The 24,656-nt window shown below is 45.6% G+C and overlaps 1 protein-coding gene across 1 annotated transcript in view; it reads left to right on the forward strand.

The window, feature by feature from the left end:
- The window catches only part of LOC8032176 (T-box transcription factor TBX20), a 136,332-nt gene that overhangs the window by 105,896 nt on the left and 5,780 nt on the right, over positions 1–24,656 (forward strand). The window contains exons 3-4 of the mRNA XM_040208298.3: positions 9,845–10,118; positions 24,157–24,321. Of these exons, the coding sequence (XP_040064232.1) occupies positions 9,845–10,118; positions 24,157–24,321 (439 nt within the window). The remainder of the gene's footprint in view (positions 1–9,844; positions 10,119–24,156; positions 24,322–24,656) is intronic.

Consider the following 24,656-nt stretch of genomic DNA (forward strand, 5'->3'; position numbering starts at 1 on the left):
AAATTAACTCGGGGACGACGGCGCCGGCGGAGGAAGTTGCCGGGCTTAAAAAGGAAGCGATGACAAGATAAAAGAAGAAAAAAACCAAGCAAAGGGAAAGAAATCCGAAAAGGGAGAAGTATAGAAAGGAGAAAAGTATGTTTCGGGGATCAAGTTCTAAAAGCGGGAGCCGCCTAGCACCCCTTGCAAAAGGACCACCCCTGGCGAAACGCTTCATACGGATCTTCTCCTTCGCCCGGAATGAACGTGCCCAGAGAAAAGTTCAAACGAAAAACAAAGCGGACGCTAAAGCGCGGCGTCTTGAAAGCGCCCCGCGCGAAAATCACTTGCTCTCTAAGCGAGCGGCGACACTTTTTTTTTTTTTTAATTTATTTTTCGGGCTTTCCTTGCGAATTTTAAGCGCTTGCAAATCTTCATCGCAATATAATCGCTCAAATAAAAACACACACACAAAAAAAAAAACTCACAAATCGCTCGAAAGTGTGATTTTTTTTTTAATTTTTATTCGAGGTTATATTGCTTGTCTCGTGAAACGCTCATCGACAGTTTGTAAGACGATATAACGTGATGTTTATAATAAGAATCGTTTCCACAGAACGGCGGAAGTTCATTCATTAAATCAGTGTGCGTAAAAAACAAAACAACTAACGAGACTTGTTTTAACTTTTAATTTCCCGCTTCGATACCCACCGGATGCGTTACGTGGCAGCCTCTGTGCTCGTGGTGTACACAAAGCAAAAGCTCCAACTATATGATATATGATGCACTGTTGCCATCTGCAGTGTTCATCTGGCGGCCTGGCGGCTGCCTCGCTCGTTTGCAAAATAGGGGTCGTTCTCGCACGTGTCGATAATTGTGTATATATATATATATATATATATATATATATATATATATATATATATATATATATATATATATATATATAGTTTGTTTCATCGTAATTGAGAGCGCATTCAGAGCCTGGAAAGCGTACACTACAGAAAAACGACGAACACCATGTGGAACTCGATCACAGTATGTATATTTCGAAACATTTGTGGGGTGAAGGATGGCAATTTCAAGGCAAAGTATAACAAACTATCCTTACTGAAATACACAGTTCGATCAAACAAAAGTGAACATAATAAAACGAACACATGTTGATAATATAAAACAATGTCAGTGATGTAAGGAATATTAAACGAATTGTAAAAAACAATTGCACTTTAAGCAACGGATGGCGCTGCGCTCACGCACACCTTGTGTACTGATCAGAACGACGTAATTTCGACTAGAAATTACCGGGAATAAAAAGGTAACTGTGACTAGTTATTTCATAAAGCAATTTACGAGCTCTCTTGACCACCTCAATCATGCCAAGCGCCTACACATTAAGATGCCGCCTCCTGCGTTCACGACAAAAAAAAAAAAATATATATATATATATCTAGGACGTACTCCGCTTGAACCTCAATGTCGCGGTGAACATTCAAAAGCGATAGACCGAGCATTCGCTTATTCGAAGTAGACGCTCCCGTGTTTTCAACCGTCGTAGTATAGGGAACGAGCTCTCAGCTCCCGCCGTTGTTACGAGCAGAGTCGCTGATCTTGAGGAGACGATGGACGTTCTGGAATTGGGCCTCTGGACAGAGGGCGACCGCCTGTAGCGCAGACGGGACGGGCGTTTCACATTTCTGCCTCTTGAATTGCACGCCTAAAATTTCCCTATTTTTGGCGAAGGTTCCCTCGCTTTGCGAAATTTCCCTCCATCGAGACGCCCATCTCGATGGTCGCTCACGGATGCGATGAAGTCCGTTTTGCTTTCTGCTTTGCATGTTGAGGTGGCATCCGATGCAATTAATCTCTTCGTTGCACGGAACATCAGATCTCCGAAGAGACAAGCCTTCATATTCTTGCATATAGGCGCAAGGGTAGTCAAGTTCGTTTCCACGTTCGGCGTGGGGTTTGCGTGTTTGTGTGTGGTGTGTCATGTCATTTCTCCGAGTGACGGAACGACGAGTTCCGACTCATGACTTTTCATCACCTCGACGATATGCTGCCGCTACCTTTGGACCGGGCTGCAAGATAAAGCGGCCAATCAAATATAAGACTCCCCTTCGGCATCTGGTTTTGTAGCACGAATTTGTTAAACTTTTAATAGATAATAGATTTTGATTTTGTGAATGTTCAGAATTACCTTCGCCGTATATATATGGGCCTTATAGTGTTTGTGCGTGGTCGGTTGCTCTAATTTTTCAGCGTCGAGATATATATATAGTTTTTTTGTTTTTTTTTGCTGTTTAATTTTTTTTGTTACAGTATAGCTATATCCTTGTGTTTTGTCCGGCCTTCAGGCGTTGGTAATGCAGTGATACCTCAAAAGCGGAGGGAGTTGTGTGCTGTGAGGAAGCTTTTGAAGTTGGTGGGCCCCAACTACGACGACAGTGGAACAGTGAGGCACCACGCCCCGAGCTCACCTTGCGTCATTGGGGGGGGGGGTGGGGGGGGGGGGGGGGGGGGGAGGGAATGCCGTTGATTCCCCCCCCCCCCCCCCACCAATAAAATCCTGGCTACGCCACTGCGTGCGGTCGTAAGCTCGTAAAATGTCTCTTGTCAATCACGTATGCAGTGCTCGACACTGTTAGCGGCACGCGGCCCCGGCACGTTTTTTTTTAGACGATATGGGTGGTTACCAAATTTTACTACTTAGGTACAGTGTGCCAAATGACCGTTTAGAACTTCACCAGTAGTTCTGGTAACCACCTTTCAATTCTAAGGGGGAAAAAAATAAAAAAAAAAAAACCGCAAGTGCTTTTTGGCGTTAAGAGTGTCCACGCAGCGCTTTCAGATACTATACTTCGTTTCGCCTTAGGTCCGAGCACGGACGCTGTTATGAGCCGAGGGGTCAATCAAACAGCGCAATAAGCGCAACGTCACGGCGTGCTCTCTACGCTTGATAGGACTAGCCGGCGGAGGAGCACGCATCGAGAGACAGCGAATACCGGCTAGTCCTATCAACTGGAGAGAGCACGCTATGACTTTGTGCCTCTTTCGCTGTTTGGTTGGCCCTTCTGCTCATAACATCGGCCGCGCTTGCAATTAGGGTGAAGCGAAGTATAGGCATGGTCCAAAACACTCGGCCTTTAGAATTTTTTTATGAGACCACCATTTGGGGGAGCGAAAAATAGACTACCTTTGAAAGTCGGACGTTCATTGCTGGGCCCGTGTATCGCTGGGATAATGGGGCAACAATCGACACCATCGCACGGGAAATCTAGTAACAACACACAGGATGACAAAAGAGTCGAAATGCTATCAATCGAAGGCCTGCAAATTTGGCAGGGTCTTTCATGTTCAAGGTTATCTACGATTTTCTTAAAATCCAATACAAGTCGTCTAAATTCGTAAAAAAAAAAATACAAAAAAAAAAGTTTATTCAGGACGAAGCATATCGCTGCGCAATCTTGAAGCAAGCTAGAAAACTTGATACACGAGGGAAGCATAATCTCTGCTTCTAAAAGGACTTCACGTTTTCACCATGCACTTACATTGCTTGCCTCATATGAACGTTTACACCGCGATGACACCCCCCCCCCCCCCCCCCCCCCCCCCGAAATTAAGAAATAAATGTATAATTGTTAAGATTTATAATGACAGTGTAATTGTGAGAGGCGGTATAGGACCCAGATAAAATTTTCCGCAAGACAAGAAAAAGGTTTCATTTTAAGATTAACCATGAGTAGATCATGACAGGGGCGTGTCTCCATGCCTTTATCAAATTTTGATCGGCTCCTGCGCAACACCTGCGTGCGAACATCTTAACTGCTCAATTTCTCCTTTAACGTCAGAGGGCATAAAAAAAAGAAAAGAAAAGCGCCGCGACTGCTTTGAAAAACGGTGTGTCTGTCCCGCCGTGTTTTATCTTTTAATTATAGCGCGATCGCGGTTTTCCTAATGATGACAGTATTCTAATGAACGTCAAGACTAGAAAGATATGCGTAGAGAACGGATGCAGCTTTTAGCAGCACTGAGCCGCGTTATTCTCAGACAATATTATATCTTTATATTTATTTATTTATATGCAGGATTTTTTTTATATTTTTTTTATGATTTACAGATTTGTTTGAAAAAAGGCGTGGAAGCTATACTTAAGCGGTTTGCGCAGGTGAGTTATACGGCCTGGGGGGCAAAGTATAGGGGACTATTCGTAACGATCAGTCGGCTAATTAATTAGAAGTCGTTAATTAACTCTAATTAGTGGAAATAGACATAGGGTTCCAATTAGAAACTTACTGAGCGTTATCGAAAACCACTAAATCAACTCTTTTTAGAACGACTCGAACCTCGTGGGATAGTCGGGGGCGCGCCAAACTTAACACTCGTGAAGCAGGCGCAAAGCTAGCCGTGGCGGAACGCGATGATAATCTAATCAGCCGCGTTCCGCCACTGCTAGCTTTGCGCCTGCCTCTAATGTGGTGACTTTGGCGCGCCCCCGAATTTCCCACGAGCTTCAAGTCGTTCTAAAAAGAGTTGATTTAGTGGTTTTCGATGACGCTCAGTAAGTTTCTAATTGGAACCGTATGTCTATTTTCGCTCATTAAAAAGTTAATGAAAGAATTTTAAATAATTAGCCGACTTATGGCAAAGATTAGCCACCAACATAATGTCCCCCGGCCGTATAACTCACCTGCACAAACCGCATAAGTGTAACTTTCACGGCTTTCTTTAAATAAATATGTAAAGCTTAAAACAAACAATATATATATATATATATATATATATATTATATATTATATATATATATATATATATATATATATATATATATACATACAGGGTGTCACAATAAAAAATCTAACATCTATAGGGTTTTTTACCGCAAAAATAGACTAAGCATCGCCGAACGCTCATTCTCCGCCCAAAGGTAGCGCTAGAGGTCACAACCAGATGCCAAAGTTTCAGCCTGATCCGATACCTTATTCAAAAGTTATAAGTGATTTCCTGAAAATATCAATGGGAAAATGAAGCCCATTTTTGCCCGTTTTCGGTTTCTGGTGCCATAGAGCCGCATGTATTCGAAAACACCGTCGGCCACCATTTTCCCATTGAAATTTTCAGAAAATCTCTTATAACTTTAGAATAAAGGTATCGCGCTGAAATTTTGGCATCTGGTTGTGACCTCTAGCGCTACCTTTAGGCGTAGAATGAGCGTTCGGCGATGCCTCGTTTATTTTTGCGGTAAAAAAAAAATGTGTAATTTTTTTTTCTTTTTTTTTTTTGTGACAGCGTTGTTGCACGCACGGAGCTAGAAAAGCGATTGAAAAAAGGAAGGAAGAAATATCGCTCGTACTTCGTTAAACTAATTTTACACAATCATGGCCAGAAATGGTCTTCTTCTCAAGAGGGATTAAGAAACAAGGGAAGAAATAAGGAAAGAAAATGTAGCGATCACCTTTAAATGTTAAGTCACCACCACAAGGCCACGAACAGCCGACGGAAGTTAAGCGAACGCATCTCGACGAGCCGTGTGTTCGGCGTCGGAGGACAGGTCGCATTCGGAGTCCTAGTCGCGGAAGCCCGAGTCAGAACAGAGAAAATCGTGTCCAGCGTCCAGCGAGGGGCTACGATCGATGGCGATCCCGCGGACGGCTCGCCTCGAGAGCGCCGCGCGGCACTGCTTGTCCGCACCGCCGAGTCCCCCACCGTCGCAGAAGCACGAGTCGGTGCCGTCTCGTAGTCCCCCCTGTGGAAAACGAGCCCTTGTCAGGGCGCTGTCAGGTGTCACCATCGTCATGTCGGGACCGCACCGGAGCGCAGAAATCTGCGGTCCGTCGCGCGGCGGTCGCCCTTGGGTGGACCCGCGCTGCCTTCCCCGCCGGCGCTTGGGGGCACCCGATAGCCATCGCAGCGAGCGAGGGACTCCTCGGAGCGGACGGCAGGGAGCCGGGGGTCTACCGCGCGGGGGGCTCCTGAGTCAGCAGTTTATCTGCGCATTCTCAGGTGTAGAGCGCGCGCGCACGCACACGACAGGGGCAAGGGCGCTCGCTGCTCGCCCTCGCGCCGGCCACCGAGGCATTCTCGAGACAAGTTTCCAGCGGCCGGGTGGCCGCACCGTAGGCTGGCCGGGCTGTCCGTGGGAGCGCGGCAGAAGCAGCGCCAGAAGCGACATTCCACGCGCACAGATCCTCCGGCTTTAAGCGTCGCCGATTGCGTCACGCTGCGAGTGTGTTCTTGTAACGATCCCCCCCTCCTCAATGTTTGAGCCGCGCACGGAGCAATCGATAACGCCGGTCTCAATTCGGGCATCGCCGCAGCGACCCAACGGCCGAACCCCCTTCCCTGGGAAGGTGCTGCGCGAGCTTCGGGCGACCCTCGTGTCCGGCGTGACGCGCTCCTTGCCGCGGGCGGGAACTTGCCCCGCCGGACGTGTCGAGTCGGCACGTTGCTCCTCGACGTCGGAGGGACGTAATGGCGCTGACGGACTTTCTCGCCCTCTCGCCGAAATCGCCGAGAAGCGCCCGCGTGCTGCGTCACCTCCTCGGAAGGAAGCCGTGCCCACTGATGGGGACTGGCACCAACGTCAGCGTCGCCGTCGGGTCGGAGTCAGTTCGCGTATTTAAAAGGATCGGTCGACGCGGCAGACTAGGGTTGACGAATGTCACGCCCCACGATATGCGAAATGTGTTTGTAGAGGTCACTAACAAAGAGAAAGACGACGCGAAGGACCAACAATATAGAACACTGTTCTCGTACCTGTCGTAAGCGCGTTCAATTTTAATGGTCGTGATGACGTTCTTATGTCCGCGGGAGTACCCCGGCTCCTCGGCAGCGACTTTCAATAAGCAGACGGTGGACGAAACTAGAGAACGGAATTAAAGAGATACAGAATATCGAGCCTCGTGAGCTAGTTTGTCAGGCTTCCCTTATGTTGACAGTCCAACTAGCGGGCAAAACAAAATTGTTAACAGATAAATACCGCTTTAACAAATTTTCCTCGTGAACAAACGCCGATGCTCGAAGCGTTCGACGCGTTTTGTCTTAAATTAAACAAAGAACAAAAACTCCGGCAAAATGCCAACACCATCCGCTTGAAACCACTAATCAACAAAATCTAGTTGGCGCCACGTTTTACACAGCGACACGTGCGTAAATGAGGACTTGTTTTTTTTGTTTTTTTATCATTATTACTTAGTCTTCTGGGACAGCTGGAACAAGGTACTGCTTTTCTACAAACCTGTTTTCTCTTGCCACTTTTTTTTTTATTATAATGGGTGTGACTTGCGTGCAATTTAGCTCCATACCCCAAACTCTGAACATATTTGTTTTCAGTTCAGCATGCCAATTATCACGATGATTGTTCCTATTAATCCCATGAAACCTGACCGACATAAAATGTCGTCAGATTTCCATTTCCTTCTCATTAAAGCAATGGATGAGGAGGACACTGTCTTTTTCAGTGGATTCTCAGGGAACCAACTCCATCTAGCGAGGGACCGATGATATTGTAGAATAACGGACTAACGACTGCACAGTGAATCTTTTGTGTCGCCCTAATCAAGCACGTCCGAGGGAACCAGGGCGCGTGCGATATTTGTTTGAATTTCTGTTTGGCTGCGTGCATGCTGAGTTCTTGCAGAATTTGTTTTGATCATTGAGGATTAGGCGCTGGAGGTATGGTCACAGTAACTTCATAAATGGGTCCATTGTTCGCCTCAGTTCGGCTCCCCAAATGTATAGAAGTATGTATATGTCCGCCTTCTCTTACTTTTGAATAGGCCAACTAATATGTTTATATCATTTAGTCGACTTATTGTAGAAGGCTCGTATTAAAGCACCACGAAAGTGTAAATTTTGTGAAGCACCTAATCTCGGCACTGCGTTAACCTTCGGAGAGAGGCCAAGATTTGCGTCTCGCAAAAAGCACAACCTAATACTTATTACTTGCCGTTTGGATAACAAATTATGACTTTTTTTTATATTTTTCATCGCAATTGAAGCTACAACAACTAGTAGCGTGCCATGTGCTCATCGTGGACGCCAACTTCGATGGTAAAAGTTGGCGTTTATACGCATACTGTGTATCAGCGAAAGGCAGAAAGGCGCTGGTGCCATGTTCCAGCTAACTGTGTTGTGCGCTGTACGCAACACCATTCCGTTTCCCACCTCACAATTCTAATAAAATCTGGGTGAAGCTAACTATGTCCATTTTCTTTGCTTTATTATTGATTCTGGAATCTTGTTGGGAGATACGGCAGTGTCATGGGCTGCGCACAGACGACAACGCGGCTAGCCTAACAGAGCCCGCCTCCCAATCAGAACCCTCGGTTTCACTAGCATTTGAAAGGCCTGCAGACCGGAGGCCTTTATGGAATCGGCGAATCAACTCTCGATCCCCACTTTGCACGGAATACGCCCGCTACACTCTGGTTCGCTGACTGACCCTTTTACTGTTTACAAACATGAACTGCCGCCTGCGCCCTAAGCGACTTGCGGTCGCTCCGTTTTTGCAAGCCTGTCAAACTTGCTTATGTCACCAGTGCTAGAAAGCATACATGCTACACGGACAACAAAGTTGGAGATTTAACGAGGGCCGTGGGTTGCACAATTTAAGGTCTTTGTGGATTCAAGTTGGTTTGCGAGAATATTCGAAAAGTTTGAACATATCTCGCTCTGCTTCGTTCTTTTGCCGTTCACCTGGAGAATCGGTGGTTAAACGTTTCATCTGCATTTCAAGAGTGTTGTAGGCGTTATCGAAAAAAAAAAGAGTAACTCGTTACTTGCAAAATAAAAGAAAGCGTCACCGACCTACGTTTCCTCAAAATAAAAGGAACGCGTTACCGTTACCGACAAAATGTGACGCCCATAATTTTTGCGTTACTTTTTATCTATAAATTGACGGTAATAGCGTTTTTAATGGCGACAGCGTCTTTCGATACTGGGACAAAAAGCGAGGGCGTTGGGGTTTTTCTAAAGTGGAACCTTTTTTTTGTGGGGAAAAGACAGGAAAAATCGGGAAGGTCTGCGGAATGAGCCCAATAATTAATGACGTGGCACCTATACTTCGTTTCAGCTTAAATCGAGACGCAGCCGACACTACGAACTAATGGGAGCAATCAAGCAGCGTCAAAGGCGCGAGTCATGGGCCTTTTTTTATGATTGGTTCAGCGATGATAGAGCACGTACAGAAACATTACGAACACCATGATGGTGTGCTTTTGACGCTCTCCGATTGGTCCCATCAGCTTCATAGCGTCGGCTTCGTCTGGACTTAAAACGAATAATAGAAGCACGTAAAAATCGTAAGTGTACTTTTTTCAGCTCTTGGAAAGGAGATGTAACGAGTAACGTAGCTACGTAAGTACTTTACCCGTTACTGTTTCGAAAACGTAATGAATACCGTTATACGTTACCGAAAAAAGTAACGTGTTATACGGTAACGCCGTTACTTGTAACGCGTTACTGCCAACACTGCATTTCAAGCAGCGGTGTTAAGGTGGGCTTTGTTCATTCTTTTTATGAACCGCAAGTTCTCTGGGACGTCAAAGACCGGTGCACCCCCTGGTGGCATTTTCCATGAAAAGGGTCAATAAAAGCATTCGGTGCGAAGTCCTTTGCCATGTCGGTGGTACAGGGTGATAAAAAACTCGCCTCTTTCACGGCTATGCCCACCAAACAATTGTATTGAACCCGGCCTCGGTGAACTGCCGTATGCATCTCTCGAAATTGCGTGTTCTGGAACGTTCGTGTAAGGATGACTGTCGGGTCTGTTCAGATTATTTGCGGCCCAAAAAGGAACGGTGCGATGTGACCAGCGTCCGGTCGGCGAGCGTTCTTTGAATGTTCGCGTGTTTCCGCAACGCAGGAGGATGTTCCCAACCGTCCGAGTGTCCTTCTCCGGAGTGCAGCCCGACGCTCGGTACATTGTGCTCCTGGACATCGTGCCCGTGGACAACAAGAGGTACCGGTACGCGTACCACCGGTCCTCCTGGCTCGTGGCGGGAAAAGCCGACCCGCCGTCTCCGGCGAGGCTCTACCCGCACCCAGACTGTCCGTTTACGGGGGATCAACTGCGCAAGCAGGTCGTTTCCTTCGAGAAGGTCAAGCTCACCAACAACGAGATGGACAAACAGGGACATGTAAGCGCACCTTCCTTTTCTGTCGGGCCCCAAGTGTAGTCACTATGCACTGACCGGCGTATCGCTCGAGCCGCGTGTTCTACAAACCACGTCTTAAGGCCCGTTCACACACTTGCACTTCCTTTAGGCACGTTCACACACTTGCGACTTCTTAGGACCGAGTGCATTCAAACCTCTTAATATCTGATACGACGAGAGGACACACTGGCACTCACTATCGGGTAGCGGTGGAACACTTGGTGGTCCCGTATATTTTCTATTTCTTTCGCGCATTATTCTTTCTTTCTTGGCTTGAAAAACTTTTGTCAATGTAATAAACGAACATTCCTCATAAGCAGTACGAACATTTGACCTCGCGAATGCCGTCAAACCTTCGGTCCATTGAAATGCAGTTGTAGGGTCATTTCATAGATGGCGCCAGCGTACCAGAGTGTTCTCTCGTCGTAAGAGATTTTAAAAGATTTGAAGGCACACGGTCCTAAGACGTCGCAAGTGTGTGAACGGGCCTCTTGGTGAAAACAAGTGGAAGAAGAACGCGTTGGTATAAAGTGAACCGTGCTGAAGCGACTAACGTATCGTCTGGGCCTTGGTGTTTTAGTGTAGTGTGCATAGCCAATCACCGTTATTTGTTACAATACAAAAACAAAAATAAATTAACGGGAAGAGCCATTCAATACCTAGGATTTTGTGTTTTCCGATAAAACCAACTAAATAAAATAGTAAAATGATAAACAGTCGCAGGGCTCAAACAGAATGCATTCTAAATTTCTGAAATGGTGTTGTGAGTGTCTTAATTCGGTATTCTTAACCTCATTCGATTGACTAAGTGTGCTTATAGTCGATGTCCTCTCTGGAAAAAAAATTATTAGGGTCGCGAAATAAGTTAATCTAAGCTCAGTGGATTCGACACAGCGCACAAGGAACGAAGACAAAGTAGAAGGGTCTATATCGCTTACTGTCTCAAGCACAAACGTTGAAATCGAAAGTGGACTTATAACGGGCTAAAGGCTTGTCAAATATGCTCGAATTTATTCCAATTATACCCTGATCCAATCCACCTCCCGCAGCATTTAAGCATTTGGCGCGTATAGCCCCGGAGCAGGGGAAAAAAAAGAAAAAGCGCAGGATCACGACGCATTTACTGCACGCGATTGGTTCAGCCGGCGATAACGAACGCACAGAGACGCGGAGCGCCATGACGAAGCACTTTTGGTGCCGTTTGATTGGTTCCCGAGGATCGTGTAGCGTTGACTGCGGTCAGATTTGGTGCGAAGCGGATTGTATAGACCAGCTCAACTCACTGATGTCGCGCCACGCCACTGTGGTGGCGCTGCTGTTGATACTGCGCATGCGCAGGACGCTTCACTCTTCCCGAATTTGGGGTCTGCGCACGCGCATGTGCCCACACCTGGTGTAGGCAAAGCGGGCTTCTTTGGAAATACTGCGTCGGTGTATATAGTCAGTCCGACTGGTGGCGAAAGAGGCTAATTTTGGGCAGTGCTTGCCACCGAACGATCGGACGCTATCGCTGCGTCGCAGTTCGGTAGAGGGCATTCGGAGGTTCGGGCGCCAGACCTCGCCGGTCCAATGATTGCGGCCGGCACGTTGTCTCTAGAATATGCGAGAATTCCGCGTAAAATGTCGCAACTCTGCCAAACCAAACTTCGTAGCGCGCGGTCGGTATAGCACATACTATATCTGTTCGTGAAAATATTGTTCACAATGAATACGGCCGCTTTCTGTTCATCACGCGTTCTTTTTTTAACTTTTTTATGCAGATATTATTTTTTTTATCCGAATGTCATACATTTTTATTCGGCACTCTGCGTAATTTAGTGTATACATTGTCACAGTTTTCTTGCGCATAGCCGAGTTGGCGTTTTGTCTGAGCGAATTCGTTAGCGTTTTGCTCCGCGTGCCGTCGTTCCTTTTTTTTTTTTTCTTTTTTTTCCCAAAGCGTCATGGTTTTAAAGCCGCGGTCCCACTGCAAGTGCATCATCCAAAAGTCAGCGTGCAGACACTGGCTGAAGCCTTCTTTGTATGACGGTCGCAATGATCATACAAAAAACTCTACAGACAGGTTTTAAGCAAATAAATGTATGAAGCAAACGTGCTTCGAAGATACGTGAGGCCTGTCCGCGGATGTCGTCGACTGTATATAGACTACATAGACTATATCAACTGTGGCCGCATCTCGAGCTGCGTTATCGGAAACCGCGGGTGATGGTCCACTGTTTCGGGAGGCTCGCTGGCGGGGTTCCGAACGCGGAAGATATTTATGCGTGAGCGTGAACACAGCATGGGGGGCAATATACGCCCGCGAAGTCATCTTCCGAATCTTGGAATGCTGCAGGTTGATACAGCGCAGGTCCTCCGCGACACTGGCGGGTCGTACGTCTACAAGACTTTTACGTGTGTGCACGCTCTTCGTTTACTTTAAGCTCGTGCGTGCTCTGTGCTCTGTGGTGAGAGTAAGTTTTCCGGCGAGGCGCTTCTCGCCGGGATCGAGGAATTAGGATACGTTTGTCCGGCACATGAACAGTGCACGAAAGAAGTCAGGAATGGGCAAAACACTCGCAAAAATGTATCGAAATCCGAAGACAAAATACGTCGACCAAAATGTATGTAATTACATATCCAATTACACTTTTTAGAAACGTAAGATACAAATACAACAAGGGGTATTTGATCATTCTTAAATACTTTTACATATACATTTGGTTCCCATAGTTTGACAACTTAGGCTTAAATTTAACCTCAAGAAAAAAAAGGAAGGCCATTCCACAATAAAAAGGGGCGTGCGTATGTACGGAGAATGAGGTGCTTAAAGCTAAAGGGATTGTTAGGTCAAATTTTGTATTCGAGAAAACAATTGAATATCATTGTTATTGCCTCGAGACGCATTGTACGTGCAATATCTGAATTTTATATGCCCTCTGCATGAGTAATTGAATTTATACTGCTCCAATCGCACTCTAGCGTAAACACTGTTTTCGGTGGCAACATGGGAGCTCTGACGTCACACAACACAAAGCGAGCTTTTCTGTCTCGTCGTTTACCTGCGAGTGAACGCCTAAGCGTGCTTCGTTTTTGTTGTGCTTGACTTGTTTCGTGGTTGGGTGAGATTTTTGTTGCGCGGTTGGGTGCCACAACCACCGGGCAGCACATGCGAGCCCCAAGACATGACGTTCCACACTTTTCCGCAAGACGTGCAGTGACGAGCACAATTGATCGTCGCCGTGCGTAGGGACTGGGTTCCCGTCAAGATCGAGATCCCGCTTATGCAGCAATCATCTCACAGAGGAGAGCTACGAGCTCAGCTCTAAGGACACAAGGCTCGTAAGCTGAGGTGTGATGCAGTGCCAACGATATTAAGCTACGTCCATCCACTCCTCGCCCAAATCGGATCAATCAATTTGTTTATCCAGCGAAACCGAAACCGACAGCTAGACCACCCGGAAACGATACCAGAAGTTGTATTTAGCACGCGTGCAGCCAAATTCTGTTTGACCCGCACGTGCAAACAGAGCGTGGCTACGATTCACCAAATTCGTCCAAGTCAAGTGACGACATGCATTTGAACGATTCGCCGGTCGTCTTCGACCCGCGGTCATCGCCTCTGAGGGAAAGACCCGCAGCCTCATCACCGATCCAGTGGATCCGCCGATATGTGCACCCAGATACCGCTTCGTGTACCTAGTTGCCGCTTCAGAGGCGAAATCTGCATCCTTTGCTTTGCAAGTGCTCCTAATTCGATCGGTGGCCGTCGCAGTTGTGTTTGCGCGAAACGGCATACGTTTGCTCGAAGCTTATGGCTGTTTTCGAGTAATATCCTGCTGAAAGGCGTGACATTTTTTGCACACGCTTGGGAACTGCAATAAAAGAACCGTATTTCAGTAGGCTTCAGCTTAGGACAGTGGTTCTCAACCATCGATGTTTCGCGGACCCCTTGTGGATCGGCGGAGATGATGGAGGACCCCGTTCGTGGTGAGAGGAGAGGAAAGGTATAGGTTAAATATAATAATAATTTAATAAATGGATATAACTAAAGGCTAGTGTGAAGTAGAACTCTCTCATTAACGTTCACACGAAAAAACTCGACCGAAAACTAAAACATTGCTTTTCGACATAAAAAAAAAAAAAAAAAAAAAAAAAAAAAAAACTTTTATTCCTTGGCTTGACTGATGAGGCAGGGCTTCGCGGACCAGGCCTTCGCGGACCCCCATTAGAGAACCACTGGCCTAGGAGGCTCTATAATTTGAAACAAAATACAAGACATCCATCAACCAACGCTTGACATCCCGACCATCCGACAAACCTTTGCTTTTTGTGACGTCACGCAGCCGCTACTGATATCAGCCTTCGACACTGGCGAAATTCGGGGTGCAGTTTCGTACATACACTCATGAAAGGTTTAAGTAATAACGGGAGATCATATATCAAAATAAAAATGTTGTTTGTCTACATGAAGGCTCCCTCGACGTAACGAGCGCAAAAACGTAAGTACTTCCGGTTTCGACCGGACAATCCCTTTAAAGGGGCCGTGCAACGATATTCACGTGGAATGCTTTATTATTTTTTTTTCACTTTACACGAGCTTACTGGCGTTGGTGGGACCCAAGGATACTCGCACGCGACGCCATTGACCAAGAAACGCCTTTGTTACGGTGTGATTTCAAGGAGAAACGCGAGCGTTTGCTTTCAATCTCTCCTTCGCTAAACTTAATGAAGTATGGTTGCCAGTGACGATATTTGAATGAGGCTCATAGATTGGACCCGAGCATTGCGTGAGCACTCAATTTGGGCTCGTGAAAATCAATAGCACGACAAGCATTCGGGTATAGTGGCCCGTGTCCAATCGCTGCAATGCGAACCATAATGTCTGGAACTCAGCGCGTGTCCTGTGCTTTGCCAACTCCAACGTGTGGCTATGATCAACATTGGCGGCATACAATCGGCTCCAGATCACGTGGCCGTTTGTTCTGGCTGCGAGTTGAGGGGCGGAACTCTGCTTGTTTTTCTTTAATTCTTTTCTGCGACTTCTGTTACGTGTGGTGAAAAACGAACGGGTGTCTCATAGGTCATTAACGCCACGGATTCGTTCTAAGTGGTATTTGCACTAAGTACAAGAATCGCTGTATCGCCTCTCTAAAAAGAACGTTGCAGGTTTAAAAATTAAAGTTATTTGGCGTATGATAGGCGGGCACAACATCAGGAAAAACGATGTATTCAATGCTAGATTACTTTCAAGGGTTTATTTGAAGCAACAAAGCCTTTTAAGCGCGACGTCTTTAAAAAATAGACACAGAACCAAAAAGTCTACACTTCTATACATCCCGTTCATTCCTTGTTCTTCCCTTCCTTCTTCTTTTTCGATGTTTAGGTGAGCAAAACGCAGCAAGATTTAGTAGTAGTAGTAAGCATTTTATTGGAAAGGAAAACCTGAACAGTTGGCCACTCCTAAAAATGGGGGCGAGTCAGTTCAGGGTTTACGGTTTTCGCAAACACTGTCATCGCTAAGAAGAGTGCCCCAAATCATATTTCATTGCGAGAAACAGCGCACAAAAGTGTATTTGGTCAGTACTTGAAATACAAGTATTTGAAGTATTCAATTTTATTGTATTTAATTACAGTCAACAAAAATTCCTTAATATGTAATGAAATGCGAAATACTGGAAGTATTTTAAATTCGTATTTCAAATACTTGTATTAGAAATACTGCCCATACCAGATGTAATTAAATACGAAGTACAAAATACTCGACGTATTTTAATGCGCATTTCAAATACTTGTATTTGAAATGCTGCCCATCCCTAAAAAAAAAAAAAAAAAATCAAGTCTCTTTTTTTGAAACGTCGGCTGTCACTTTCATCTTTTACAGAAAATTTATTTTCGAGTCACGACATGGTGTCACAAGGCGTGTCGATTTTAGGCCGTATTTTGAAAACGAATTTTATCTTCGCTGCATGCTGGAAGACCTGGCTACAACTGAACTCGTTAATGCAATCATCCTTCGGATCTATGTAAATCGTAACTTATATATACACGGTGAAAAAAAAGGTGAGCAAAGCGTCGGTTGCAGACAAAACTCGTCTTCCGCTTAAAATTGCTTTAGACCAGCAGCAGCCGCAAATTGTATCTCAACTGTGTCAAGGAGAAAGCGTATTCCAGGGCGCGATTTGACCCGTTGCGTAGCTCGCCTCGCAGTCTGTAGCGCATTGTCGGGACCGACGGCTTCTCAGCCCGTTATAATTTACATCGACAGCTCATTCTTAAACGCCACAATCGCTCGCAATGGTGCCAAGGAAAAGCGTTTTCCAAACACCATCCGAGGAGTCTCGGATACGCATCGAGAACAGAAAGGTTCGTCCAGCTCCCACGACGACCCGAGACGGTTTCGTATGACAAAATAATAATAAAAAAAAAAATGCTTTCCGTGCGCTCACAGCATGCGTACAATATATGGCATCCATAAATATTTCTTTTTGCCTATGGAGACCGTTTGACCTCTTTTGGAACAACATAAACACAACTAGAGGGGGTATTCACTCAGCTCGAAGTAATGCGTCACTGGAAGAGAAATCGCCTTTCGACCATCATCGGTGTGATCAAAGCAGGCTTGTGTATGGTTGCCTGCGGCAGGTGGTGCATATACGTACGGTTAGCTTCGCCGCGGTGGGTACCAAAACAAGCAAACGATGGGGATAACTTGCGTGAATAAGCATGTCTTTCGTGCCGAACGTCATGTGTGATCTGAGGAAGAAAGAGAAAGATGAAACTATTGGCCGGTCGTCGAGCCAAGCCGCTCCGACGAATCCGCCGACGAGCCGCATCGACGGACGGAAGCAGTCGGTGTTCCGCCGAAGCGACCTCCGATGGATGGCCAGTGCGGGATTCTCATGACTATCCTCTAAATTAAAAACTCATGGATTTCCTATCGAAACGAGGGGCAGGCTTTATAGAGACCTATAAAAACGTTCCGGGGTTCGATTTCTTCTTCAGTACTTACGCTATCGCATCGTATCAGCCCAAATCACTATCGTAATTTGGGCAGATACGCAGATTTGAAATTGATCTCCGGCTTAACAGATACGATTGGTTGCAGTGCATATACCGCGTGAATGTAAATCGCCGTTAGCATTTGTTTCGATTTTAAGATCGCCAATGCGAACAGCTGCCGTTACGTAGGGCGATCACGTGACCGTACTTGTCTTATGCATAGGGTAAGCATTCGTTCCAATTTATCTTTTGGTATACGTCATCGAGTTTCAAGCCAAGTTTTCCGGCAAGCGTGTCCGGCCCGTTGCACTGCGAAGTCTCTCAAGAGCACGCATCTTCGGAGAGGCGTTCGCGCGTAGCCTCGCATCGACGAACGCCACGACATTGGGACACGCACAATGACCATGCGCCAGACTGCACCGACACAGTAACACGAGAACAAGGAATTGAGCTGCGAGAACACCACATGATCAGTCTTGTACACGCTACTCTTAAAAAATAATCGATATTAAAATTACTCATGGTTAAAACAAATTGAATTGATTACTTGATTACTCAAGAAGAAAAGTAATTGGTCATGGGAAAGTGACCGTTACTTTTCCGATTATTTTCACGTTTTAAAAAGGACAAATTTTTCTGCCGGCTTGAAAATAGGTCTTTCGTACTGTCCATTATTGAACTAGACTCAACATGTTATTAAATAATTACGTTCTTAATCCAGCAATGTTCGTAAACCAACTTCCCGTCGGAAGCATTGGTTCGAGGATTTCTTCGTAAGCAAAAACGAAGGGCGCCATTAGAAAAGTGAGGGGAAAATAGTAACTGTTACGAGTAATTTTAATACTTCCAAAACAAGATTACAAAATTACTCAGAAGAGTAATTGATTGCGAGTAATCTGATTCGTACAAGGCTGCACATGACACACGGCCAGAACGGCGGGCGGAAATGCGCCTCCGAACGCTCCTGGGCCCACTCCGATCACACAGCGATGGCGGCCGAATTTGAACCGCGCTGAATCGTGACGTCCCGTGAATACTCGACGATAGAGAAGCACATGGCGTCCTTTCGCTGGCACCTGAACGATCGCAACGCAGGAGCGTTTAGCAATTGTGCAGTATAGATGCTGTGGCAAGCAATCGATTATCTACCATGAGAATAGATGTTAAAGCAAATAATGGCATCTTATTTTTTTTAACGCTTTAAACTCATCACCTTTCCGCGTTGATTTCAGACGCTTAATTGGGACTAAAAGTTGCTTTCCTATTCTTCAACCTACTTTGAAGTCGTACTTTGTCACAAGGGGCGCTTTTACTTTCTGGCAACCATGGTGTACCCGGACGTCAGATTCAGGAGTCGCAAAATCGACTCACGGCGACGCACCCCTATAGGTTAACATTTCCTTCTGTCCTCCCGACCCGCATTTGGTGAAGAAGCTAGACATCCCCGGAAGACAGACTGTTTTGGGTTGGTAAAAATCGGCGTTTTTGATCAATCCGATGCACAGGAAGTTGAATTATTGCTTATCAGTATTAAGCCTCAAAAATCGAAGTGAATTTGAAAGTGTGCTCACGTCTGTTTGTTATTTTCTCGATTATAGCTGCCTTCTATACACAGATCAATAATTTCTTGGAAAACCCCGCGTATGCAGTAAAGCCTGTGCGACTGACGATGGCTAAGATTTTTCCATCGCGTCAACATGTTTAACCGATTGCTGGCATTGGCCTGCCAGACTCGTTTATTCACAAAGCACGTGGCATTGCGCCCTTCTCTGGTTCAATGGACATTCTTTATGTTGCTAACGCTGGTTGGTTAGCGCGATTCTCGTGAAACGCGGTAAACTCTTTCCCGAACCATGTGAACAAAAAAAAAAAAAAAAAGAAAGAAAGAGGAAGGGAAAGAGAGAGAGAAAGAGGAACTTCGCGAATATGTTTTCAGCCAATCGCACGTTTGTTAAAAACATTGCTCAAAAAGGTAGACGTAACTTCTCCTTCGATAGAATTGTTGACAACAATACAGCACTCACGACGCCCAGATAACTAATAAAAGTTATAGCTCACGATGGAGATCTCGTCTTTCGTCTTACGAATGCGTGCACGTCGCTGCTGCGGTTTTTACAGTTCTCTCTCGTTTTCTTTCCTCCTCGTTTCTCAAGTCGACAGAGGAGCTTGGCTATGCTCGCCACGTTGCACGAATCTGTCGTAGTTTTCGCGCCGTTTCACACGTGCTCAACCTTCCTAAGAAGGACGGGAGACAATCCTGCAGCGCACATTAAGCAGACGTGGCTTGTTCCATCCAAAGTGTTAAAAGATAAGACATGGTTGCGAAGTCTGCCGTCTACATACTGAATCGTCGTCACCGCCATAAAGCGGCGGAGTTTTACTTTTAAATCAATTCAATTTCGTCCGTTTATTCTCTCGGAAATCGATAAGAACATCGCCGAAAGCATGATGAAATGAACATAAAAGTAATTTAAGGATACAGGTTCCACTATCGCATAATGACATCTGGAATGTGTTGAGTAAACGTCGAATTAGGTATGCTGTCGTGAACGCTACTCGACCATGTGGATATACGCGATTGGTGAAGCCATATCCGAACGCGGTGCTATCATAAAATCTCCCATTTTCTTATTTCTGTTTCTTATATATATATTTGTCTAGGCTAAACACGACTTTAGTCAAGGATCAGTTGGAGAAAAAAAATGCGACTCATTATTTTATAATAAAAAACTTCCGATGGAAAAAAAGAAAAAAAAAAAAAGACTATCTTGTCCCATGTTGTATTATAAAATAGAAATTAAATTTATTTCGTTTATACATATGTACAGGCGAGAGAAGGCATGGGCGAAATGCCAACACATCGCCGTTTTCTTGGCCAGACGCGTACAAATCATACCAAGTAAAACAAAAATCTCTCTCGTTACATAAAGGGGGAGAAAATCAAACACAAATACTCGTAAATGTACAATAAAAACACTCATGTCATTACACTGTAAGACACGTGTAGGCAGGATTAGCAAGTTTACAGACATATTTTCAAATTAAACGTGGCGATGCATTTTATACGGTGACATTTTTTTTTGTTCTTAAATTATTTAATAACGATGAAAGGTCTCAACCTAACAAATATGTCTCAATTTACATGTAGGTGTTTATTTATTTATTTATTTTTTAATTCTTTCACGGTGCTATGTTGACTAAACTAAGAATTCGAAGAGCCGCGAAAGATACGACGGCGAAGGAGCGTTATGCCCGACACCGGGACCCGGGAGGTTCGAAACAGGCCTGGCAAAAACTCGTGGGGGTTTCGCTTCATGTGGCGCGGAACCGTCGAGGTGGCCGGCCACATTCCGGAGCAGGACACGAGAAACCCAAAACTAACAGCAGGAAAAAGAAAAGACGGCGGGGATTAGTCGGCATGTTTAAGCAGATCATCGGCCATAATGACTGGAGCCTCGGTCCGAGACGAATCCGGCGCTTTGGGACACGACCACTCCCCCGGCCATTCCTCGGGTCCGCGGCGCGCAACAGTTGGGACATAATACTCGTGTCACGCGGACGAGAGAGTCTTGCTCCAACAAGTCCGAGTTGCGTAGTGTAATTCGCGGTTTGCATATTTATAAGCGCCTGCCACGAAACCTATTATCCCAGGGTCATTGAAATGCCGGGCTGGTTGACTCTCTGACAAGCCCGAACGGAGAGGGGGGGGGGGAGGGCTTTCGGGGGACGTGACGGAGCATGTGCATTCTGAGGAGAGTCCCCCTTCCTGTGACATATCCGAAGATGATACAGACGACGCAGTGGCGAACAACAAGCTGTCAAGACAGCCGACTTTGACGAAAATGGATGTGCGCCGGGGCTCAGTTCCTGCCGATTCATGAGACACGCGCGCCGCGTCGACTGCACACCCAGCCGCCGCGGGACGCCTGTTCGGGGAACAATTACCAAGCATAACACACAACGCTCCGACGAAGGAGGTCGCCGTTGGCCGCTGTCCGGCCGACCGCGCTAACCGCAGCCTCGCTCGCGGGGCAAGAAATAAACCCGGAGAGTATCGCAGGAGGGGTGTGCCCGAGGGGGGGGGGGAGAAAAGTTCTCCTCCCCCTTTTTCGTAGGAGAGGTCCGACAAGCCATGTCCACGCATTGCCAAGCTCCCGAGCAAACCACGCGCCTCTTTTTATTATTTCGCTGTAATCTATCGTCGCGCAATCATATATGTCGTTATGAAAGTTCGTACAATTTTGTGGTGTAAGTGCTCATACTTGAGTGCATTACTTATTGTATCCGAATTTCATAATTTTTGGACCATATACTACATTCGATCGATCTCTTCATGTGAAGCACAGACTTCATTCTACCTCTTCTTGTTTTCGTCGAATAATTTTTAATTGAATTGTGTGGGTCTACTTTGCTCGGGGACAAGTCAAATCCTGATCGGTTTTACGCAATCGTCTCTGGAATTAAATGGCCCCTGACGAGGAAGTTATGCTTACCCAGATTTTGACAGAAACACAATCTCCGAAGGTTTGTGCGTCAAGAGCAAATATTTTCGGTTCAAAACTTGACTTTTGTTTTAGAAATCGCAGCTCAGGGTGGCTCCGGTGCGATGACGACGCAAAACTCGGAATATTTCGGAGGTAATGAGCCGTCTGAGGCACATTTTCATTAATACGAATAATAGGACCTACACTAACTAAACTACATAATTTTGATCACCACCGAAAAATCGAAAAAAACGTTAACTTGAAAGAACACCCGAACGCCTATATAGCCGCGTGGATGAACAACCCATGACACCCTCCAACATCGTGTTGGTTTATCCGAGCTGAACCTCTAGTTTTTGTGTGACTCTGTTTGTTTCACCAGATAGACCTCTCGAGTGAAAAAAATACTTGCAGAGTGGAGCGTAAACAACGTATTCAAGCGTTGCACGAAGAACAATACCAAAATAGGCTTATTTTCGGGGGTGTCAGAGCAGTGCGACTTTTCGGGAAAGCCCACTTAGGCATAGAACAGTTGACGCGAGTTCGCACTTTTAGATTTCCGTGAATATTTGTACGCTTATTTAGAGGATATCTCCTTTTGCCGACCTAGCTGTAGCAAAATACGTGGGCGCTAAAATTAAAAGCCAGAAATAAAACTTTTGCTGATGCAGCTGCAGAAAAATGAATGCACGGCGAAATGTGTGCTATCTCTTTCCTGCACGACTTATGCAGGGCGCCGACAAAACATCCATAGCCGTGATACGTACAATCCCGTACGCTCTTTTTGCTCTTTACCGCCATGTTTTTAAAGTGTACATTGCACGTGCCACTCAAGTGTCGATCTCAATGAAAGTCCTACAGAGTAATGAGTAGATATTTGTAGGGTGCGGGGTCGAATAAATATATATATAAACATGTTGCCTGGATGATTAGCTGCGTCCAGGCTCACCATTTCGTAGTTTATAATGCGATAGCATTATTAAGCTACTACTCAATATTTCGAGCTATGTATATTCGGGCCTCTTAATGCGCAGTAGGTATGCGCGGTGGACCATTCCAGCTCACTGTGCTTGCACCCCATTGCACCGCGCGCACGCGAAGCGGCAGTACGCACTTTTTCACATTCGCACCCTCTTTGAAGGACCTGATGACCTTTACGTCGTCCTCGATGTCATCCTCGATGTCGTCCTAGAGGCCGGCCTAGAGGTCGTCCTAGATGTCGTCCATGAGGTCGTGCTAGAGGTCGTCTTAAAGGCTGTCCTGGACGTCGTCTTTGACGTCGCTCTCTAGGACGTCGTCCTTGTGGTCTTCCTAGAGGTCTTCCTAGAGGTCGTCTTAGAGGTCGTTCTAGTTGTCGTCTTCGACGTCGTCCTAAACGACGTAAAGCACGGCGTCTAGGTCGACGTCAAGGACAACGTCCTAAAAAAGGAAGTTAGGAACGACGTCTAGAACGGCCTCAACGACCTCTAGGGTGATCTCAAGGAAGACAAGGATTTGGCGTCGTCAAGAGGATGCTAAATTTAGTAGGGAGTTTCAAAATTTAGCGGAAAATTTAATTCACGACCTATATACCAATTCAGTTTACCCGCTAAATTTGGCTGTGTGCAACGATAAATGCTATCACATTCATAGATAGTTGCAAGCCCTTGTGGTTTCTAGAAATTTGCCTCGACCATCAATATGCTGCCCTGTAATTTTTTTTTTAGAAAAAATATGTATCCTACAAACGTTTATGTTTTATATTACCCAAAACAGCAAAAATATGTTTTCCTATTTCACATTAAAAGGTGAGTTTCATTCACGTAAAAGACTCCAAAATTTCGGAACATGCCGATTTTATTTTTTACGGGGATTTGAACTAAATTATGAAAACAATTAAAATTTGATTTAGATGCCGGCTATAAGTTAGACGTTATTATAAGCCTCGCTAATACTACGTTCGTTCATTAGGGCGGTAACGAATTCAAGATATTGCAGAAATAATCCACAGAACTCAATTTAAAAAAAAAAAAAAGTATGTCGGGACTAAGAATAAAAAAAGTTAAGTTCTCGATGTTCTACTTAGTATTAATTATTATTGTATTATGGACGTCTAGAACTATATAATTCATCCGGGAAATATAAAAAAATGTCTGTGTTTTTGCTGATATGTATATCTATATTATTTTTTTAAAGCGTTTGAGTTCCGAGAGGGAGTAAGGTGCGCATGCCCAAAATGTTTGGGATCCCTGCGGTCAGGCACGTAGCCGGGGGGGAGGGGGGGGGGGGGGGGGGGGCATGGGGCCCGGGACCCCCCAAAATTTTCCATTTTGCTGGGGCCTCCTCTCCTCCCTCCCCCTCATACAGCATTACAGGATCTTATCATAGGCGACCCCCCCTCCCCCGAAACAACATCCTGGCTACGTGCCTGTACAGAGTCATCATGTTTCACGTAGCGTTGGTTTATAGCACTCCAAAAGCGCGAACGTCTGTTCATGTTACACGATGGGCTGCTGGGAAGACCAAGGGGACATTTTTTTTTTCTTCATTAAGTCTCTTTTTTGTTTCTTTTACAGATCGTCCTGAATTCGATGCACAAGTATCAACCTCGAATACACCTGGTCAAGAGGAGACACAACTCTCCCAATATTCCTGTCACGGACCTGGAGGCGGAGCAGTTTCGAACATACGTGTTTCCAGAGACTGTCTTCACCGCTGTCACGGCGTACCAAAATCAACTGGTGCGTGCACTTCCTTATTTTTTTAGAACGATGTAATGATTGTAGTTAACCATCTTATCCATAACGTTGCTTCTTCGGGAACTAAAAAAAAAATAAAAAAATTCCCGCAAACATCACATTAGATTGCGTCGCTTTGACAATCATTCTTGACGTTCGTTTGCGTATTTTGCAACACCAGCTTAGATCTCACTGTCGACTGATGATGCGGCATTGTCAGCGTGCGTTACAGGGCGCGGTGTTGAGCACTGGGGTGTTTCTGTAGTGAAGGCGCCACTCAGTTTAAACGAAATTTGAAAGCGCACGAGCAGCGTGGAGTTCACTAAGGCAGAAAGTGT

The sequence above is a fragment of the Ixodes scapularis genome, unplaced genomic scaffold, assembly GCF_016920785.2.
Source record: "Ixodes scapularis isolate PalLabHiFi unplaced genomic scaffold, ASM1692078v2 PGA_scaffold9__187_contigs__length_104089568, whole genome shotgun sequence".
Taxonomy (NCBI): Eukaryota; Metazoa; Arthropoda; class Arachnida; order Ixodida; family Ixodidae; genus Ixodes; species Ixodes scapularis.